Raw genomic sequence first — 19,582 nt, 5'->3', positions numbered from 1 at the left:
AATTTCCATTGTAATATAGTGAAAACAAGTCTAAATTAGGCTAAATTACCATTTTATTTGACTTCAATATTCATCTTCATCCATATCATCATTGTACATACACTAAAATCAAAGATTGGGAGTCCCAGGAATTCTGGTATTCACAACTCAAGCAAATGTTGGACAGTTGTAGCTCGGGGGAAGAATGTCAGATGGTTAGGGACTATATAATGTACTTTTTCATGACCAGTCATGTAGTGTGGTGCAAAAAAACAACATAAACAGAAAGATTCAACAACATCTTTAATTGTTCACAGGCCCATTTTTTAAAGTATGTTTTAGAAAACAATCAGTGGAAATACTGAGTGAAAGCTTTTTCAGTATTCTTATAATATGATCAAACCTGGCCTTTTCATTATCATGACTCTCCAAATCAACGTAATCAAATCCAGAATTTATTTTGATTATTTTATTTTCAACAATTAACATAGCTTAAAGTCCTTGGTATTATTTAACCAAGTCCTTTAACTTTAACTTTTGGGAATTACAATTATTTTGGTGATTGCAAAGACAAAAAAACGGGTACTTGTGGCAGCACAATTATTGAAACCACTAACTCATGTAGCCTATCAATTGACCAGTTACGATAAACCATAAATACATTGTCTGTTTTATACTAAGTTTGAAATTCTAAAAACACACTTTTTTGCAAATAACTACACAGTTATCTACATAGACACATCACTCAAAACTAAAAGCCTGTGTTTCGGCCATTGAAATACCACTCTTAATTATCAATCACCTGCACCCAGAATACACTTGTGAAAACACCTGTAACCAATTAAATCACTTAGAAATCAGAGTTTGAACACTATAGCCTACATATGATTCAAGTTTGCTCTGTGGTGTGCACAACAATGGAGTCTAATTTTGTTAGCGGACATAATTGTTACTAATGTTATGAGTATTGAGAATAAAAAGATTAGTTTGTTTTCCCATTGCATTTGTGTTCATGGTCTATATTATGTGCACACTACAAATGAAAGTACCAAAGACTCTGGACACTAGATAATAGTGTACTAGTGCATGAGCTATTTATTTGGTGTTTGCGTGTAAAGTTGTGATACCCTTTTTAGAAGAGTGTACATAGTTTTGAAAGCTATGTTATATTTTGTGTATGTTATGTTCTTGTTTTTTGGGAGTAGAGTTTCGACCCTAGTTTTAGAAATGGTGTTTTAGCAATTGCAAAAACGAGGTTCTTCACGTTTGCTAGCGTTAGTAACGTTACCTTCCGTGCAGTCCGTCAACCGTCCACCACCTGCAACGTCAAAGACTCTGAGCCGTCTCTGGTAACGTCGTCACTACTAGTCGCGACCCGCAACAGCACACGACACGTTCGGAATTTGATGCTTAGCAACGGGTAACTAACACAATTACTATTTCCGTTATACGGAACAGCATTTCCGGCGTAGAAGAAGACTGTCACGCCGCGATGCACATGGATAAGATGTTATGGTTTGTATGGTTGTACAGCATACATATCGGTAGACACGTTTTTATCGTGATTTACTAACAAGTGGACAACGTATTGCTTGCAACTCAACACCCACGTATGTTTTATTTTGGTCTTTGGTATTAGCTAACCTAACTAGCCATCATGATTTGTGTTTGCTAGTAGCCCGGAGCTACAGATGTTGGGCTTGCTAACAGAATCTAGCTTCGCTAGCATTACTCTGGTAGTGTTTACTGTACTGTAACGTTACCTAACTGAAATTATGTTATCGGGGGTAGATGTACAGAACAATATATAGTCTAGCGTCATATTTCACCGCTATAGAGAAAAGATAGATACCTAAGTATTTAATGTTAGCTGCACGCTGTGCTCTTGAACTCTCAAATGCTAATTAGAAGTAATAATATGTAACGTTAAGAAGTTACTTGTGTTACTCTAGATCACTTTACATTTATTCACTAGCTTTCAAACCCAGTTTATGCTCTCTGTGCACCAAGTGGCAACAGTCTTGTAGCTAATGGACTGTAATAATCTCGTTTAATGCTATGATGCAATAAATCCTTCCTGTTTTTTCAGCACTGCTGTCTATGACAAAATCCAATATCAAGATGTTTTGACTCAATGACTCATAATGTGACAGTATTTTATAGGGTGAATGTCAATTTGTTCATGTTTAAACTAGGAATATGTAATGCCAGGAAAGATAATCATTTAAATATGTTGGACATTTAGCATGTTGGACATTATGAACAGTCAAATTAGATCAGAAAATAGTTTGACTTAATAATAAAGAAACTTATACCAGACAAACATGAAACAGCAAAACTGCAAGAAAAGCCAAGTAAACAATACAAACTAGAGATAAAGTCACAGTAATAAAATAATGAAGGACAAATACAATTCCAAAATCTAATATTTGTTTATTTTACTTTTTAAAACTTTTTTGTTTTAGTTTATTTGTCAGGGACAATGCAAATGCACATTTTAGCATGTTACAATAACTAGATACAGATGCCCTGTGTGTAGGGTTTCTAGCCATGTCTAATTTGCGACCCCTGTCCCTGGTTAGACTTTTCTACTAAAAACGCTGATATCATCGTCCCCAAAAGTACATTGGATAAATTGTAATATGATTACAAACTTATCAAAACATCAATCATAATAAAAAATCCAGTACTTAGATAGATACATAGATATGCATACATAAGTACATCATCTTTTAAAGGTTCAATGTGTAAGGTATGCCAGAATTTAAACATTAAACATTAAAACAATTAACTTTCATTATCAACAGAATAGGATAGTTAGGATGCAACAGTGTTGACGTTATGTCAAAGACGTCTATATATTGTGTTACATAAATATCTAATAAAGTTAGCATGCTAACTGACTAGTGCCGGCCCGTCATGTCTCGTAAAAACATCTGTACCTCTAGAGGTGATAGTGAGACACTGTAGCGCCAGTCTGCTCTCATTACAGAGAAAGAAGAAGTCAAGCTGGCTGACTCAAGGCATGTCAATATTACATCCATAATCCCTGCTCGTGTATATAGTTGATTGTTTTGATTAAATCCAAAGTGGCAGAAACGAGAAAACAACTTGAACCCTCGTGTCGTCCTTACTGTTGGCAGGAGGCTGGTTCACAGGAAGTAGAGCGGCTGGGAGAGGGACAGATCTTTTGTTAGCAGTGAGCAGATTTATCCGACTCCCTGCCGGATCATCAAACTTTCTGTTGCTGCCGTTACACAGGTTAGACCCAGCGGCGCATCAGCCTTCGCTGCCAGAGCGGCTACATGCTCCCCTCCGGGAAGCATTACTATGTCAGCGCAGAAGACAAAACAGTCGTTTCCTCGTTCTCTCTCGCTCGGAGCCAAGCCAATATACAAACTATCGAAACATAACGTTACAATGACCGTACAGCCGCCACTGCCACAGTAAACACACATCTAAACCCAGAGTGAAGATTATAAAATAATTTGGTCTAATGGACTGACTGACTTACACAGTAGTAAAAAATACACAGTAAATATATCAACACTAAAAGAGAGCGATATATAGCTGTAGAATACAATACACAATATAAAGAGTACGCTTTTTTAATAACTGATGATTGATGAATTTACATTGTATTGACCCAGTAGGAGAGGTGAAATACTGCCCCCTATTTCTTTGGAGCAGGTAGCTCGGAACTGCACATTGAACCTTTTTTAAAGTGGATATTCAAAGAAGATACTGATTTTAAAAGATGATTTAGGAGTCATGACTGATCACCATTTCTGAGTTGAGGTACCCAAACAGAAAGCTGGTGATTTGTGACTGCATTTGATTTGGGATATTTGGTATTGTACTTAACTGCTATGCATCTTTATGAACAGGAAGAAATGGCATTCAAGCTACATCATACATATTATTACAACAAAAATCCGAGACATCCTCCAGTATCATCACAATATTAATGTTATATTAATACACCCAATATTCCCCAACTCTGCTCAACTTATTTGTCTGGAAGACAACTCTTTTTAATAACAACTCCAAGCTTAGTTTAATGGCTTTTCCACATTATTGGGCCCCTATCTTTTAAAGCTATGTAACTGTTGGATTATTTCTGTCTGCCAATATTTGCATCGTTTGTTTTGTCATTCTTGTGCAGCTGTAGGGCCCACATATTTAAGCACTGGTCTGTCAACATTTTAAGAGCAAGAATGAGCAGCCTGGATCAAGACCAGAATCTCCATCCTAGTTGCCGTGACAAAACAACAGTCTCTAGTGATTCATCAGACACTCATGAGCTTGCCAAGGAGCCTCTCCAAGGTCTAAAATTGGCATCACATGCAGTGCTGGAGAAGGCGAAGGAGAGGGGCAGGTTAAAATGCTCTAAATGTGGAGGATCAAGGATGTTCTTCTGCTACACATGCTGCTCATTACTGGGTGTCAGCGTTCAAGAAATCCCCTTAATCAAGGTCAGTAAGAGGTCAGGACTCTTGGATTGTTCTTTTGAGAGGCCTTCAGCTACAGCATGGAGTTGCTGTAATAGTATACTAATGTGGTGGAAAATGTTAAGTCATAATCATAATAAGATCTGTGAAATGTTGCAAATGGTGTTGATGAAACTGTCTTCTGGACGCAACTCTAAACCTTTTTATGTCGTGCTAAGCTTCCTGTGAAGATAGACATCATCAAGCATCCCAATGAAACAGATGGCAAGAGCACTGCAATCCATGCAAAGATCCTCGCACCCAGTGACGTCACCATATACACTTACCCATGCATACCTGACTACAAAAAGGACACGGTTAGTTGTTTTCATCCTGAAAGAATGGAGTATATTTAACACTCACTTTATTTTACACCTGAGTGTCATTGTGAAGCTGTAGCCTTTTGTCGCTGCAACTAACGATCATTTTCATTATCAATTAATCTGCCCATTTGTTTCCAGATTGTTTGGTCTAATAAATAAATAAATAATGAAGACTGCCAGTTATATTTTTCAAAAACCCAAGAACGGACCTAAGACATTGTAGACGTTCAAATGTCTTATGTCTGCTCAAGTCTAAAAACCCAAGATATTCAATTTACTAACTCCTCATGCCTCATAATTATGATACTGAAACTAGGAAATATTTAGTGTTTGTTTGAAATATAAAAGTTGAATTAATTATCAAAATAGTATATTATTTCTAATTAATATTTATTTTCCTTTTTATCAGTGAATAAATCAGTCAACTGTTTCAGCTCCAGTAATCTATTGTCTTCAAGTTTCTGCTGCTTAATTTTCTTCTACTCATTACGACACTGTCATTGCACCTTATTTGCTTTATTCAAGCACATAATCAGATACTATAATTTGACTCTACTTACAGAATGACAGTGGCTTTACTGCACAAGCCTTGTATGCTCTCATCTATTTTACTCAATCTCATGTTCTCAACTTTATTTTGCTCCTATCAAACCGTGTTCTTTTATTTCAGTGCTTCTCAGAATTAGCATATATAAAGAAGAACGTGTCTAGTCTTGGTTTGTACGATGATGTTCCTCTCTGAAACTGTCTCTCTGCCGCTCCAGGTGGTGTTGGTGTTCCCTGGACCCGGGGCTGTCTCAGTTCATGACATGATGCAGTGTTTGCATGACATGACCGACAGCAGGTCACATGGCTCCTCTGATGAACCCTGCATAAAGAGGCTGAAAAGTGAGGAAGTTCAAGGCGCCCCACACACCGCAGACAATCCGGGGTCAGGGACCCCTGATGAAGCAAAAGACTTGAAGTCAAGGGTGTATCCCCTACAGCGGGTGGTCTTCATTGACAGCACATGGAACCAGACCAACAAGATCAGCACAGATGAGAGACTGCAAGGTAATCATGAAAGATTGCATTTGTGCAGCTTTTTAAATAGCTCTGACTGCTGGGGCAAATGTAATTGACCCACGACGCTGTTTAACATGATCTCACTCTGTGTTCTCGTGTGTTCTCTGACTGACATGTGTTCTCCTCCAGATTTGCTCCGGGTGGAGCTGAAGATGAGGAAAACGTGTTTCTGGCGGCATCAGAAGGGCAAACCAGACACTTACCTTTCTACTATCGAGGCTATTTATTATTTTGTGAAGGACTTCCACGAGCAGTGCCTTGCTCAGGAGTACGATGGAGAATATGATAACCTTCTCTTCTTCTACTCCTACCTGCACGCAGTTGTCAAGAAAGCTAAGATTTCTGCTGGAAAATGCTGAGGAAAAAACTGAAATCAGCTACAAGAGTCTTCTAAACTGTAGCTGAAGGGTGGCGTCACATCCGAGCCCTTGTGTGTTTGCCTTTATTTTTTTGGTTGATTTTATTTTCAGGGATACTATTTGTATAAGAATATGCAATAAAACACAAAGGGTTTACAATTGCCAGACATGAATGGTGTTTTTGATAAATTAGCTCTGAACTCAAAGTGTTACAGTTGCAACAGTTAGGGTGTTTTAAAATCAGATGGGAAATAGTCTTATCTTGATCCTTTTAATTCAAGATGTTGAAACTTGGTTGAGTTTTAAATCAAAAAATGTGTGTTTGATGATTTGGTGCGAGACTTAACAATCAATGCTCCTCCAGCTCAGTTACTGTGAGTTTGGTTGTGTATTTAAATCTTAAAATGTAATGTGAAAGGAAATGGACTTCACATAAGTTTAAATATTTTTTTATTTACAAATCGGTATACATTCGTGTTTGTTATTCATGGCTCTTATTTTCAAAAAAGAAATCATCTGAATCTTGGGCGTCTTTGTAATAGAATAATTGTTGCAGACGCATTAACTCTGTTCTCTAAAAATATATATCCTGAAAGCTATTACTGGAAATGCAGTACATGTCAACCTGCCTCTGTACATGAGCGCTACTGTCCATGATGCTGAGCTACAGAGGGGTCACTAGTAGAAGGTCTCTCTGATCTTGGCTTGCAGGCTGTCGCATGTCTTCTTGGCGTCTCCCAGCAACATTGAAGAGTTGGGCTTGTAGAAAATGGGGTTATCTACTGCAGCGTAGCCGACGCCCAAGGTGCGCTTCATCACGATCACCTGATATAAAGTTGAAATCGGTGGATATGGTTACTTTTTGTATCACACAGCTAAAAAAATAAGTGATAGTGTTTGGGCAGCAATACATATCAAAAGGTAGTTTTTATAAAAAGGTAGACCAACCTGTTTGGATTTCCACACCTCGAGAACAGGCATGCCAGCAATTATGGAGTTGGGATCTTCTTGCGCTGCAGAATTCACTGTGTCGTTGGCTCCAATGACCAGTGTCAAGTCGGTCTCTGTGGGCCACAGACGTTTACACATTCATACACAAGACAGACAAACCGCTGGCGTAATGCTCTGCAATTGTCCTCACTAATGTCATTGGGTTCCCCAGCACCACACTTATCTCCCTCTGTCATAAACAGAACCATGTGTGTCAGACTGCATGCCTGGTTGCTAAGAAAACAAGACTGTTGCCCTGATAACATGACATGTCTAAATATCAAGACACAACACGAGGGAAATTATTTCAACTAAATTGATCCAGTATTATTATTATTATTATTATTATTATTATTATTATCTGACACCTCCCTGTCAACCATGTAGTTTACCTGGGAAGTCGTCATTGATCTCGTCCATCTCCAGCACCACATCATAGGGAACACCAGCCTCAGCCAACAGGACGTTCAGCTGGCCGGGCATACGACCGGCCACTGGGTGGATACCAAACCTGTTGGAGATAGATCAAATTATTCCTTAACACTCAGGGATGCCCTGCTCCACAAGTACAAATGCACCGGTCTCTTTCTAAACAAGTTCAGATTGTACTAAAATCATATTATTTATAGTGGTGTAGTATTTAGATATGCTACTGAAGAAAAGGTAGTAACATTACAAAGTGATAATACTGTGATACAAGTACAAATTCAGCATTTATCATTTAAATCACACTTAAGTAAAAGTATCAGCAAACTATACTTAAAGTATCGAAAGTAATAGTCACTACACAGCAGAATGTATATAGTAATGTATATTGTATTATTTGATCATTACTGATGTATTCAAATGTAAATAGCATTGTCATGTTGTAGCTGGGTGGAGGAAGCTACTATTGACTACTTTATACGTTTGATCTATAACATTTTTACATGTAAGATCTAAAAAGGAACTATAGTCACATAAATGGTGTAAAAGTAAAAAAATTCCCTCTGAAATTTAGTGGCATAAAAGTACACTAGTATAAAATGAAAATACTCAAGTAAAATCTAAAAAGTGTACTCAAGTACAGTACTTTGGGTAAATGTACTAAATAAGTTACTTCTGTCTCTTTCTCTTTACTTTAATTTCCCACTCTGGTAACAGGAGATTATGCAAATACTTCATATTTCAGGCGTTAGGAGGGAGTTTGATTAAGAGCGTCTCAATTAAAATAGATTTTAAAAACTCCCTCAGGGCAAACACACTTAAGAAAAGGAGCAGCAGTAATATTGTTTATGAAGTAGATGAGTGCAGACGTTCACCTGACATTCTTGCCCTGTTCCTTCAGCATCTTCACCATGTCTGCAATGGGGTACTGGGCTTTAGCTGCACACAGACCCCAACCTAAGAACAAAAACAGAAAGAGAATACAATAGCATTTAAAAAATGCTTTCTTAATCTTATAATATAATCACTTTATTTAAATAGGGTCTAGAGATTGTTGTAATCCTTCCTTGGTTGCTGGAGCCAAATGCCCAATAGCATTTTTGTTAATCTGGAATTGTGTTTTTTAAGGCCCTGATGGAATAAATGATCCTTTTTAATTGAAAGCACAGCAATCCAGCAGGTATTCAATAACAATAACACCAGTCATTCCTCTACCCTTCATTCTTTCTTTTGTCCCCCTCTCGCTGTCCTCGTCTCCCAAAGGTTTCCTCTCTGTATTAAATCATAGTGGTTCATTGGTCTGGGAGACATTTTTCTTCTGAAACCTTTCACATGTGTGCTGTGCCTTTGGGTCCCCTGCGTGCAAAGAACTTCTTTCCCTGGGTCTGCCTAACCTCTGTTTAACCCTGGCGGTCAGGTACCTTGTAGAGTTCAGCATTACCCCTAATCGAGTTTTTTGAAGCCAGTCGCCCGTAACCCATATCCTCTAATTCCCTAGACAACCGGAGCCTTCTGTTTCCTCACTGCCGTGCTTTGTTGTTGACAGCGCATGGAGAAATCTCGAGTCTGGACTCAATAGCTCTTAAGACTTTTCACTGTTTCTCTAATCAAACCAACATGTCGGACCACACAGCTGTCCTTGAGTTGGTTTGGAGCCAGTTGAAAACAACAATCCAAGTATCAAAGTTTGGTGGTGGTTCCTCTTGTTGAGGCCACTCGAGAGCGACTCAGTCGTCAGTCTGGCTTTTCCTATTTATTAAATCAGGATATGATCACCATCTCACACTCAAAAATAAAAAATGTCTCTTTGATGACAATCATGACAACACTCACTTTATTTAGTGTTAGAGTCTTGGTGGCTGTGGGATCATTTGTGGACAAACTGCTCCCTCTTGTGGTTATCCTGCTTCTATATTATGTTTTGAGTAATTAATCACTGCCCTATCAATCAACCCAAGATCCAGACCATTTCAAACGCTTCAAAGCTTTTCCAGAGCAGAAAAACATTTTTGATAACCGTTTGGCACAGCGGTTAGGCGTTTCATGGACAGTTTGTACCTGGCGTGATGATGATGCTGCTGGCTTCTTTGATTATCTCAATGGTCTGGTCCACGTTGATCTCAGTGTGTGTGCCAACAATCTCCATGGGCTTACCGCCCGCGGTGGAGGTGGTACCGTATCCACCCAGGATCACATTGGGCAGGGAGCGGTTCATAGCCTTGGGAGAGAAGAGGACAATAACCCAGGCTCAGGTAATTGTGCCAAGTACACTGTGCAAGTTCATACATGTGGCTGGATATATGAGAGTCTACTCACCACACACATGATGTAGGACAGGATGGCACCGGAGGAGCCAATCAGAGCTCCGACAATCGTCATCAGATTGTTTTCTAGTAGGAAGCCTTCAGCACAGAGCGCCCAGCCAGAGTAGCTGTTCAACACGGTGATGACCACGGGCATGTCAGCACCCCCGATGGCTGCTGTCAGGGTTACACCCTATAGGGAGGTTGGAGAAGTTGTCCAGAATTGAAAAAAGCCAGTTAAGCTAATTAAAAGCAACTTGTTGGAGATGCAGTTGAGGGGTAAAAAGATGTCATCATCTCTTTTCTAAAGTATTTTAACATTATAACAACAATATTTACTCACTAACACAGAGTACAAGTCACTGAAAAAACATCTCTTTTTAAGAATAAATTGATGAAATACATTTTTACTTAAAGAAAAAAGGTGCACATCTTCAATAGTTTACCAATTTAAATATATTTAGTTTCACCTGCTCTCAGCTTAGTGTATCATGGAAACTCACCATAATCGTGGAAAGCCCAGACACTCCTATTAGACACCCCATGCCAGTACCATAGCTGGAGCTGAGCATAAATGGCACCATGCCTCCCATTGACGCTGCCATCAGACCGGCGTTCATCATGTGTCGTCCTGGCAACAGCAGGGGGGTGGAGCTCAGGATGCCTATAATCAAAAACATTTCCAGAGAAGTTAGAAGTGATTGTCAGTCTTTTGTGAGGCTTAAGGGGAATAATCTTTACAAGATAAAACATGTAAACGCACTTTTCTCTTAAGCAGTGTCGAGTGTCTTTGAACTCTCAGACTTCTCCGTGGAGGCCTCTAATCAGTCCTATCCACACATCAGACAGCCGCCCTCCACCAATCACAGCCATGCAGCCACTATCCATAACAAATGACCAAAAAGCTTCTCATGTGTTCCTCTTGATCAGTCATACTGCAATGTAAATTAGGCCTGGATGTACCAGAAGATTGTTGGCTTTAACTAGATGAAAGTCAATCAGCACCAGAGGACACAAAGCTCAGTGTGTTTATATAGATATTAGTGCGTCTGTGTCAAATGAAGAGCAATGATTAGACTTGTAAAGGACATATTCTACAGACTTTAAAACACATGCACAATAGAAAATGCTTCAAATATTATTTAAGTAAAATCCATTACCTTGTAGCTTGCCGTAGGCCACCAGTGAGCCACTGAAAGTGACGCCTCCGATGTAGGTGCCCAGATACGCAACGGTTTTGAGTACACCGGCGGCTGGGTGAGTGTCCAGGTGGGGGTACTCAATCATGTACTCGGCAACGCAGGTGAAAACAGCTGCCAGCCCCACAAGGCTGTGGAAGGCAGCCACGAGCTGCGGCAAGTCTGTGATTTCAATACGCTTGGCAATGGTCAGACCTGAGATATGAAGATCCGACAAACATCAGTGAATCTCTGTGAGTTACTACAGTTTGTCTGGCTAAGTGGAGCACCAGACACCACACTTCTCCTGCACATTGACAGTTACAAACACGGTTACAAGGCAAACACCTGCTTTTAGTAACAAACCAGGCCGGATCTTCAAAGCCAATCTAATTAGTCCTAATTTAAGTATTTAAGTGTGTTTTTTCGAAAACATAGAGTGACTCATTTAATATTGAGCAAACCCTCATGCTGCTGCATGCTCATGCTGTGTGTGCTTGTTCATTAAAACACAATTTATCATCCTGCTTTCCTAAATTACTTTAAACATTCGTTCACACATGACGACAAAATCCACTCATTTCTGTATCTGGATGATTGATGCTCTGTTCTGAATTAGCAAAGAAATCACACTCTTCAAAGACCGGAGGGGTCGCATGCAAAGTTAATAACGTGTAACTCCTTCATGGTGGTATTGTGATTTTCCAAACAAGCTGTGGGACTTCAAAAAGGAGACCGAGCTTTATTAATAGTTTCTTTTAGAGACTGAAACCAACAGATGCCTCTTTAGTTGTGAGTATCCTTGCCATGATACAGCATAGCATGCTTACTAGGGACTTTAGATTGTGAACCACAACAAGATCTGTTCTGTAAATAAATAAATTGCAAGACTAATTTGCAATTGATGATAATCGGTGCCAGAGTTAGCATTTTGCAGCCTGTATATCACCATGTGTATCTCAATTGTAGATTCTCTGAAAGCAGGAAGCTACCTACCCAGGGTTCCCCCAGTGGCCATGGCCAGAGACATCTGAGACAGCAGCTCTGGTGACGGCTTGAGGGCTCCGAGGGTGGCAGCGATGCCCCCCGCCACTCCCATCATGCCCAGGGTGTTCCCCAAACGACTGGTGCGCTGAGCAGAGAGGCCTGCCAGCGCCCCGACACAACACAAGCCTGAGCCCAAGTACATCATCTGAGGAAAAAAACAAACTGTCAGATTTATTTGTGTGTTTTCCGTGTAAGAGGACCCGCTCTCTAAGTAGATATGAAGGGTTAATTTTAAGCTTCAGGTGATTATACACTCCTGGAAACATAGTCATGAATATTACATTCCATGAATTACATTAGATCCCGCTAAATCCTACACACTGGACCTTTACTGAAAACAAATGTGAGTGGAATGAGGAGCTAAATATCTTGTGACCTGCTCGATGTTGTATCCAGCAGCCACCGAGACTCCATATCCCCCAACAAATGCCGCCCCAGGCAGAAAGTACAGGTAGTTGTACTCAGGAGGGTCAGTGGGACGCTTGAACATGTCCAACATCCTCTGTGTGATCATGAAACCACCTGAATAAACAAAGAAGAAAAATACATTTGACGTTTTTGATTTGATTTTGCAGACAAAGAATCTTGCTCTCTGTTATTATTTTGGTGGCTAAGTGTTGAATGTCAGACCGGCCATGTTGATGGAGGAAACAAAGGCAGCAGCAAGAGCGAGACCCTGAGGCAGGGTGGACGGTGTGAGACCTCCACCCATCAGCACCAGACCTCCAACCGCCGTCAGACCTGCCAGAGAAGACAGACAGAACATGTAGAAAATAAAAAGGTTAAGACGTACCGTCAGAAAAACCTTTACATACTGCCTTTTACCATACACCATCTTATATTGACTCCTGACCTGAGATGGCGTTGGTGACAGACATGAGGGGTGAATGCAGAGCAGGGGTCACGCCCCACACAGTGTGGTATCCCACAATCCCAGCCAAGCCGAAGGTGGTGACCATCTGACTGAAGGCTGCGTTGGGAGAAATGATGCCTAGAGCCAGACAGGTGGACACACCTACAGAGAGACAGAGCAGTGTTGTTGTTACGTTTCCATATTGATGTAGATGCAAAAGAATGCAGTTCTTTTTTTTAACATTTTAGGAGGAGAAGAAGAAACACTTCCATTTCCATAACACGTTATGAAAGTGTGATGATTCATAGTTTCTCTGAAACTTCAAATAACTGAACCTCTATGTCATAATGTACCAGAAATGTCTCCCCCCCCCCTGTGCTCACTTATAGTGTTGACAAGTCCCTTCAGGCAATCTCTGTGCTTAGCAATAAAAACTTTCCAAATTATATTTTCTTTGGAACTCGGGCCACAAGTAACAATTACTTTACTTTGATTTTGTTCTTTTATTTTTTTTAAAGATCATTTTTTTGGCAAAAAAAAACAACTAACAAATTCCTTTTAAAATAACATCATAGCACATGAAGTTGTGGTAAATGTCTAGTAGTCTGAATATTTGTGCTTGTATCTTTGTGTCTGACCTGCAGTGTAGACGCCAGCAGAGTTCATGGTGCGTTTGAAGGGAGAGATCACTGCCGCTTTCTCAGCCTGCAGCTCTGCGACTGTTTTCTGTTTCACTGGGGCTGGGGGGACTGTTTTGGGCAGAGGGGACGGGAACATGTCTTTGCCTTCCTGGGCACATTGGAAAAACCACAAGAGGATCAGTGTGAGAAAACAGAGGACGTCCACAGAGTTTTGCGTGAGAAACAGACATCAAGACTTTGGAGTCTTGCATTGTGGGAGAAATACAAAATACAAACTCATGGACCGCATACCAGATTATACTGAACAAACAGCAATCATGAACCAGTTAACAGTGGTTTTGAAATACAAATTATATTTTAAGGGGCCTGAATAATGCTAAGTTTACCAAGGGGTAAACTGATATGTCTTATTGAGGTTGCATGCTTTCTCTGCCATAAACAATGTGTCAAAGCCAAAATTCCTGGAAAAGTGTATTTTGAAACGTTTGCCGCATTCTTGCTGGGATCCAACACGAGCTATTCCCAGCTGGGATTGGGTTTTTAGTACTCATTTGGAGCAGTATAATAGCATGACAGGGTCTGATACAGAGATGCAGGGAGGGATGCCAGTGGAGACGGAGGCTGCCAGTAGACAGTCAGTAGACAGTTACAACAAATAAAAACCCACCTTCATAACAAGAGTCCCACGGATGACATGGTCAATTGTTCCATAGTCAAATTCGTCTTTGGGCTCATAGTGGAAGTATTCCTTGTCTGGGCTAATGGCCTTCAGCAGCTTTAGGACGTTGTTTGAATACAGAGTGCTGGCCTGGGTGGCCATGCGGCTGGGCAGGTCTGTGTAGCCGATGTGTGTTACTCCCTAGTTAAAAAAAATAATTAAAGAAGGATCAGTACATTTGACATAACGACAGGCTTTCAAAGGATTTATTTTGTTCTTTATCAAAGTCTGCTGACTAATCAGAAACCTCACCTTGTGAACATACAGCTCTCCAGGCTTGGTGGTCTCAATGTTGCCCCCTGCCTCTGAAGCCATATCCACCACCACGGAGCCGTCCTTCATCGACTCCACAAACTCCTTCTTGATGAGAATGGGAGCCCGCTTACCTGCATGGGGCAGGAAACACAGTGACAGATTGCATCATTTTATGAACATTTGGTGCATCTCATCTAAGAAACAGGAAAGTGAGAGGAAAGTGAATTCACATTAAAGCTGCATTAGCACATGTATGCCCACAAGATGGCAGAAAAACATCTAAACAAGCTTCACAACAAGTTGTTATGGCATATGTGTTAAAATACTTCAAAAGTAACGCACGCCAAGGGTTGTGATGAGGTACTAATCACTGGAAGTGACTCACTCTGGCTACTTTGGCATTTATTTTACTCTGATGACGTTTTTGCCCTAAACAGTGACTAATGTGTTAGCAATGATTCACCTACTTACACAATCAAAAGACGCAAAGCAACATACTTGAAGTTGTGTGTCTGGCTACCTGACATTGTTAGTTCAAATATGTACCCTATTTTTTAGCTTTGTTTTAATTTACACCAAGTCCTGAGAAAAATTATCAATGATTGTATGTTCACCAGCTAATTTGAAACTGTCAGCCGTGAGTAGGTAGCTTACAGGTGAGTAAGCTCAACCATAAAGAACATTTCCAGGCTGCTGAAACAAAAATATATCTAACTACAAAGCAAAACATCTGTGTGTGTGTGTGTGTGTGTGTGTGTGTGACTCTTATCGGATCTACTTCACATTTGGTGGGTATACTGCTCACAACCCAAGAGAGTGCAGTGTTGAATGTTCAAATTGTCCACATGGTGCTGCTATAACAAAAAACTGTATGTTTTAGCCTGTAACTGTAACTGTGTCTCAAACTAAAAAAATAATTCTATCTTATCTATTCTAAAAAATATATCCCTATAACAAAGGCCGCACTCATTTGCCACGCCAAGTGTCCAAAACTGTTTTGTGCTTCTTCTCTTACACATTTTGAGCAATCTTCACCAAATTTGGTACAGAACATGTGTGAACAAAACTGGAAAAGAGGTTGTGGCCCTTGCTCAGTTTGCTAAAACACTGTAGGCAGGGCTTATATTACAAAAAATGTCATATGTTCTGAATGCTTTGTGTGTTATTGAAACCACAATTGGTGGACAGGTGATCTGACATCGGAATGACCATGTCCAATTTGGCGTCATTTGGTGACGCTGTAGCATCATCGTCTAACTATAAAGAAAAGAATCTCTGACTGTCTGTGTATGTATGACGTCGTTCGCATATCAAGAATCGTTCATCCAATCGATTTCAGGCTTGACTGGTGTATTGATTATGTGAAGTGTGCAGTGTTGAATGTGAAGTCGACCGTAAGAGCAGTTCTCAGTGTGTTCATCACAAGGGTTCAATGTTACTATGCAACAAATATTGATTAACGCAGCTTTGAAAACACCAAAAGATAAAAAGACAACAGAGGGAGTGTGACTGACCTGGAATCAGGGCAGTGCTGATGACGATGTCGACCTCTTTACACTGCTTGGCGAAAAGGGCCATCTCAGCATCGATAAACTCCTTAGACATTTCTTTGGCATAACCTCCGACCCCGTCGCCAGACTCTTTGAGGTCTACCTCTAAAGGCTCTGCACCGAATGATTTGAACTGCTCCAGGGCTGCGGGCCTGACAGTCAAGAAACAGTTCAATTATTGTCATAATCATACAAACCTTCACCACTCCTGTGCAGTCCTAGACATAATGTTTCATCTGATACCTGGTGTCAAACCCTCTAACTATGGCACCCATAGACTTGGCTACACCTGCTGCTGCCAAACCAGCAACTCCACCTCCAATAACCAGGACCTGTGAAAAACAGAAGCATTATTGTACAAGGTGGGAACCTTTGAGGTCGATTGAAAAGAGAAAGGCTGTTGGAAGACACTCATGTTGACGTGCATAATATGCCAAGTCAAGTCAATTTTATTTATATAGCCCAATATCACAAGTTTGCTTCAGGGGGATTTACAATATGTACAGCATCGGACACCCTCTGCCCTTTTCAAGCCTTCCTTCTGATTAGGAAGAAATCCCAAAACAAACCTCTTTAATGAGGAAAACAAAATGGAAGAAACTATAAATAATAAAATGAAAACATAGACAAGTGATATGACAAAATGATACATAGAATGTGAACAGATTTGAAAACATATTGTGAAAGGACAAACATACATACTGTACATAGAGTTACCTTAGCTGGGGGTACTTTTCCTGCAGCGGTTATTTGACCAGTAAAGAATCTGCCAAAGTGGTTAGAAGCCAGAACCACAGCCTTGTACCTACAAAACAAACATCTGAGTCACATTTACTGTAACTGAACAGCTACAATTATATGACTAATTATTATGATTATTTTTCTTTACCCAGCGATGTTAGCCATGGAGCTGAGTGCATCGTAGCCCTGTGCGATGGTGACTCTGGGCACCTGGTCCATGGCCAGCACATTGCTCTGCCTCTCTGACAGCTTCCTCATCAGCTCTGAGTTCTGCGCCGGATAGATGAAGCTCACCAAGGTGGCGTTAAACTTCAGGAGGTCTACCTCGCTCAAACTAGGGGCTCGAACCTACAGCAGAAAAAGGATGACAGAGAAGTAGAAATGTAATAATATCTAGACCCAAACAAACTTGTGTTTATTAGGAGACCAAGAAGAAGTGTACAAACCTTGAGGACCAAGTCTGAGCCAAGGGCTCCATTGACGTCAGTGATGGTGGCTCCAGCATCTTTGTATTGCTGATCAGAGAACTTGGATTCCTCTCCAGCTCCACTCTCCACCTGCACGTTGAAGCCCTGTTTCACCAGCGCCTCCACCCCCGCAGGAGACAACGCCACACGACGCTCATTCTGAAAGGTCTCCTTAGGAACCCCAACCACCAGGTCCTTGTAGAGCACACCTAAACACACAAAGCACCATAAAAAGCTATTAACGGGTATTTCTTTAAAAAAAACTTAATGTCTTAGAAACTTTTCATACAAGAAAAACCCAACACAACAGGAGAGGTTTAGTTTCTTTATCTTTTTGTGAAAGAACACAAGGGAGCATGCGTGTACAGCCGAGATTGTGTGGCTGGGAACAGTGTCAGGTTACACATTTCTCTCCATACACGGCATGGTGACCTCGCCATCATGGAGACATTATTAGCAGGTGATTGGCTCAGAGCCAGCACACGCAGAGAGGCCTGCACTCCCACACAGACACGCTCACAATTCAAACTTAAAAGCACTCAGTAACAAGCAAAACTCTCATAAACACTCAGTGACATGTGCCCGGCGAACAGACTCCATAAACAAACGTCTATGAACATAATCTGCCAAACAGCAGTTCAACTTTTACATGTCACCTTTAACTGACCTCTCATATGTCCTCACATGTTAGCAGCTCTTACAGTAAGCATATCCACGGCGTCGCTTCACTACAGCTCTCCCTATTTTGGGAACATTTCTAGCAACCTGCAACAAACAGTTCATGATCTGTGGAGTTTTCCACTCTTCTGGCCAAAGGGAGAATGTCCTTGTGTGAACTCTCATAACTCAACTCAGAAACAGAGGAAATCCAAACCAAAAGAAAGCCTGCAGACCTGAGCTTTCCTCTGGGGGAAAATATTGAAAGGTACCTACCTCTGGAGGCCTTTTGATCCCATAACACAGGGAAAGTCCTGAAATTCCTTCTTCCAGGTATCCTTTGATGGACCCCTCGCTGGAACAAAACGACAGAAGAGCTGGAGATGCAGCGCAGGAGGGACGACATGGCCACTGAGCGTCCGCCCTGAGACTTCCTCTGGGTCTTGAATATGAATACAAAAAAGCAGAAATAAATGTACACTACTGCTGCATCTGCTGTCAAATAACAAAGCTCATTATAATCCCCACCCCACAAGTAGTTCCTGAGCCCCCTAGTCACACACTCAGGCTGTCTGTGCTTCGAGGCCTACGGACAGCAAAGTGACATTTCAGCTCTGCAGGACACGACACACACACACACACACACACACACACACACACACACACAGGGCCCAGGGTTGATTACACACCCCGGGCTTGTTCGCGAGATCTGGAATTATGACGGCACAGGGGGGAAACTGTGCCAAGTCTGGCCTGGTTGTTGTAAGCAGGAGCGGAGAGTGCAGGGCCGAGTAATCAGATAAAATGCTTAGGGGCTAGAGGGGACAGCGAAGGACTCAGACACAAACACACACCTTCAAAACTCATCCCTACACACGCAAACTGTAAACAAGAGGGGGACATAGTGTTTACAAATACTGCTCTCAAAAAAAATGATTTCATCACCCAAAAAAAAAAAATTAAAGTGTGAAAGCATGTAGTACTCTAATTGATGTTTTGATTTGAAAGTCAGACCTTTCAATTATTCATTCATTCACTGAATCATACAGTTAACCAATGTCCTTCATCCACCTTTTACTATTTCATTCATAAATTGAAGGATTTGCTGATTGCGTTCTAATTATCAGACTTGCCTTTCAGATTTCCAGAAAGAGCAGGTTAATGGTTCAACTCCCCCTCAGCAGCAGCAGGGTCACCTGTGAGACGTACCCAAAATCCCCCTCTTCTGCTTGCAGGGACAGACGACCTTCGGCAGTTTCGATATCACTGCTGCACTATTTATGTATAAATAGCAAGTCATGTGACTTCACTCATGAACCACCCCTGAAGCAGATAAACTCCCCGCAGCCGCTGCCAGTCTACCTGTGAATTAAAAGCTGGATTAACATGTTTATCAGAAATAGTCTCAGGTGGTGACTGTTTTTTCGAATGGCATACATACACACACGGTATTGCGATAGTCCCTCTCGCAGCTCTCAAATTAAAATAAATAATGTTGAAGTGACACACACATATAATTTGGCAATATCTATAGGACATG

At 40.9% G+C, this 19,582-nt stretch overlaps 2 protein-coding genes and 1 long non-coding RNA gene across 8 annotated transcripts in view; 1 reads left to right on the top strand and 2 right to left on the bottom strand.

Moving 5' to 3' along the window:
• LOC115026302 (uncharacterized) overlaps window positions 1–1,425 on the bottom strand; it is a 33,172-nt gene extending 31,747 nt beyond the window's left edge. The window contains exon 1 of the long non-coding RNA XR_003834282.1: window positions 1,268–1,425. This is a non-coding gene — a long non-coding RNA (uncharacterized LOC115026302). The remainder of the gene's footprint in view (window positions 1–1,267) is intronic.
• Window positions 1,273–6,511, top strand: dtwd1 (DTW motif tRNA-uridine aminocarboxypropyltransferase 1). 4 transcript variants are annotated; one of them, XM_029459003.1, is made up of 5 exons: window positions 1,273–1,399; window positions 4,145–4,454; window positions 4,649–4,786; window positions 5,557–5,845; window positions 5,987–6,511. In XM_029459003.1, the coding sequence occupies exons 1-5, from the start codon at window positions 1,386–1,388 to the stop codon at window positions 6,214–6,216; spliced, it is 981 nt and encodes a 326-aa protein (XP_029314863.1). In that variant the 5' UTR covers window positions 1,273–1,385; the 3' UTR covers window positions 6,217–6,511. The 4 variants fall into 4 exon arrangements, with proteins under 4 accessions (XP_029314863.1, XP_029314856.1, XP_029314872.1 ...); XM_029458996.1 differs by having other exon boundaries at window positions 1,340–1,494; XM_029459012.1 differs by lacking the exon at window positions 1,273–1,399 and adding an exon at window positions 1,432–1,589.
• Window positions 6,512–6,649: 138 nt separating this feature from the next.
• On the bottom strand, window positions 6,650–19,338 carry nnt2 (nicotinamide nucleotide transhydrogenase 2). Of its 3 annotated transcripts, none has more exons than XM_029458938.1 (22): window positions 19,176–19,338; window positions 18,319–18,484; window positions 17,365–17,594; window positions 17,067–17,266; window positions 16,895–16,982; window positions 16,421–16,509; window positions 16,142–16,329; window positions 14,625–14,758; window positions 14,322–14,513; window positions 13,652–13,802; window positions 13,014–13,175; window positions 12,791–12,901; window positions 12,537–12,682; window positions 12,110–12,305; window positions 11,096–11,329; window positions 10,439–10,599; window positions 9,949–10,128; window positions 9,691–9,850; window positions 8,508–8,589; window positions 7,599–7,717; window positions 7,165–7,280; window positions 6,650–7,041 (listed from the first exon to the last, which is right to left on the bottom strand). In XM_029458938.1, exons 2-22 carry the CDS (start codon window positions 18,446–18,448, stop codon window positions 6,895–6,897), a joined length of 3,216 nt encoding a protein of 1,071 aa, XP_029314798.1. In that variant the 5' UTR covers window positions 18,449–18,484; window positions 19,176–19,338; the 3' UTR covers window positions 6,650–6,894. The 3 variants fall into 3 exon arrangements, with proteins under 3 accessions (XP_029314798.1, XP_029314789.1, XP_029314780.1); XM_029458929.1 differs by lacking the exon at window positions 19,176–19,338 and adding an exon at window positions 18,606–18,701 and having other exon boundaries at window positions 6,895–7,041; XM_029458920.1 differs by lacking the exon at window positions 19,176–19,338 and adding an exon at window positions 18,571–18,681 and having other exon boundaries at window positions 6,895–7,041.
• Window positions 19,339–19,582: the final 244 nt, after the last annotated feature.

This window comes from Cottoperca gobio, chromosome 3 (assembly GCF_900634415.1).
Source record: "Cottoperca gobio chromosome 3, fCotGob3.1, whole genome shotgun sequence".
Classification (NCBI taxonomy): Eukaryota; Metazoa; Chordata; class Actinopteri; order Perciformes; family Bovichtidae; genus Cottoperca; species Cottoperca gobio.
This window is presented reverse-complemented; position numbering and strand designations above follow the sequence as displayed.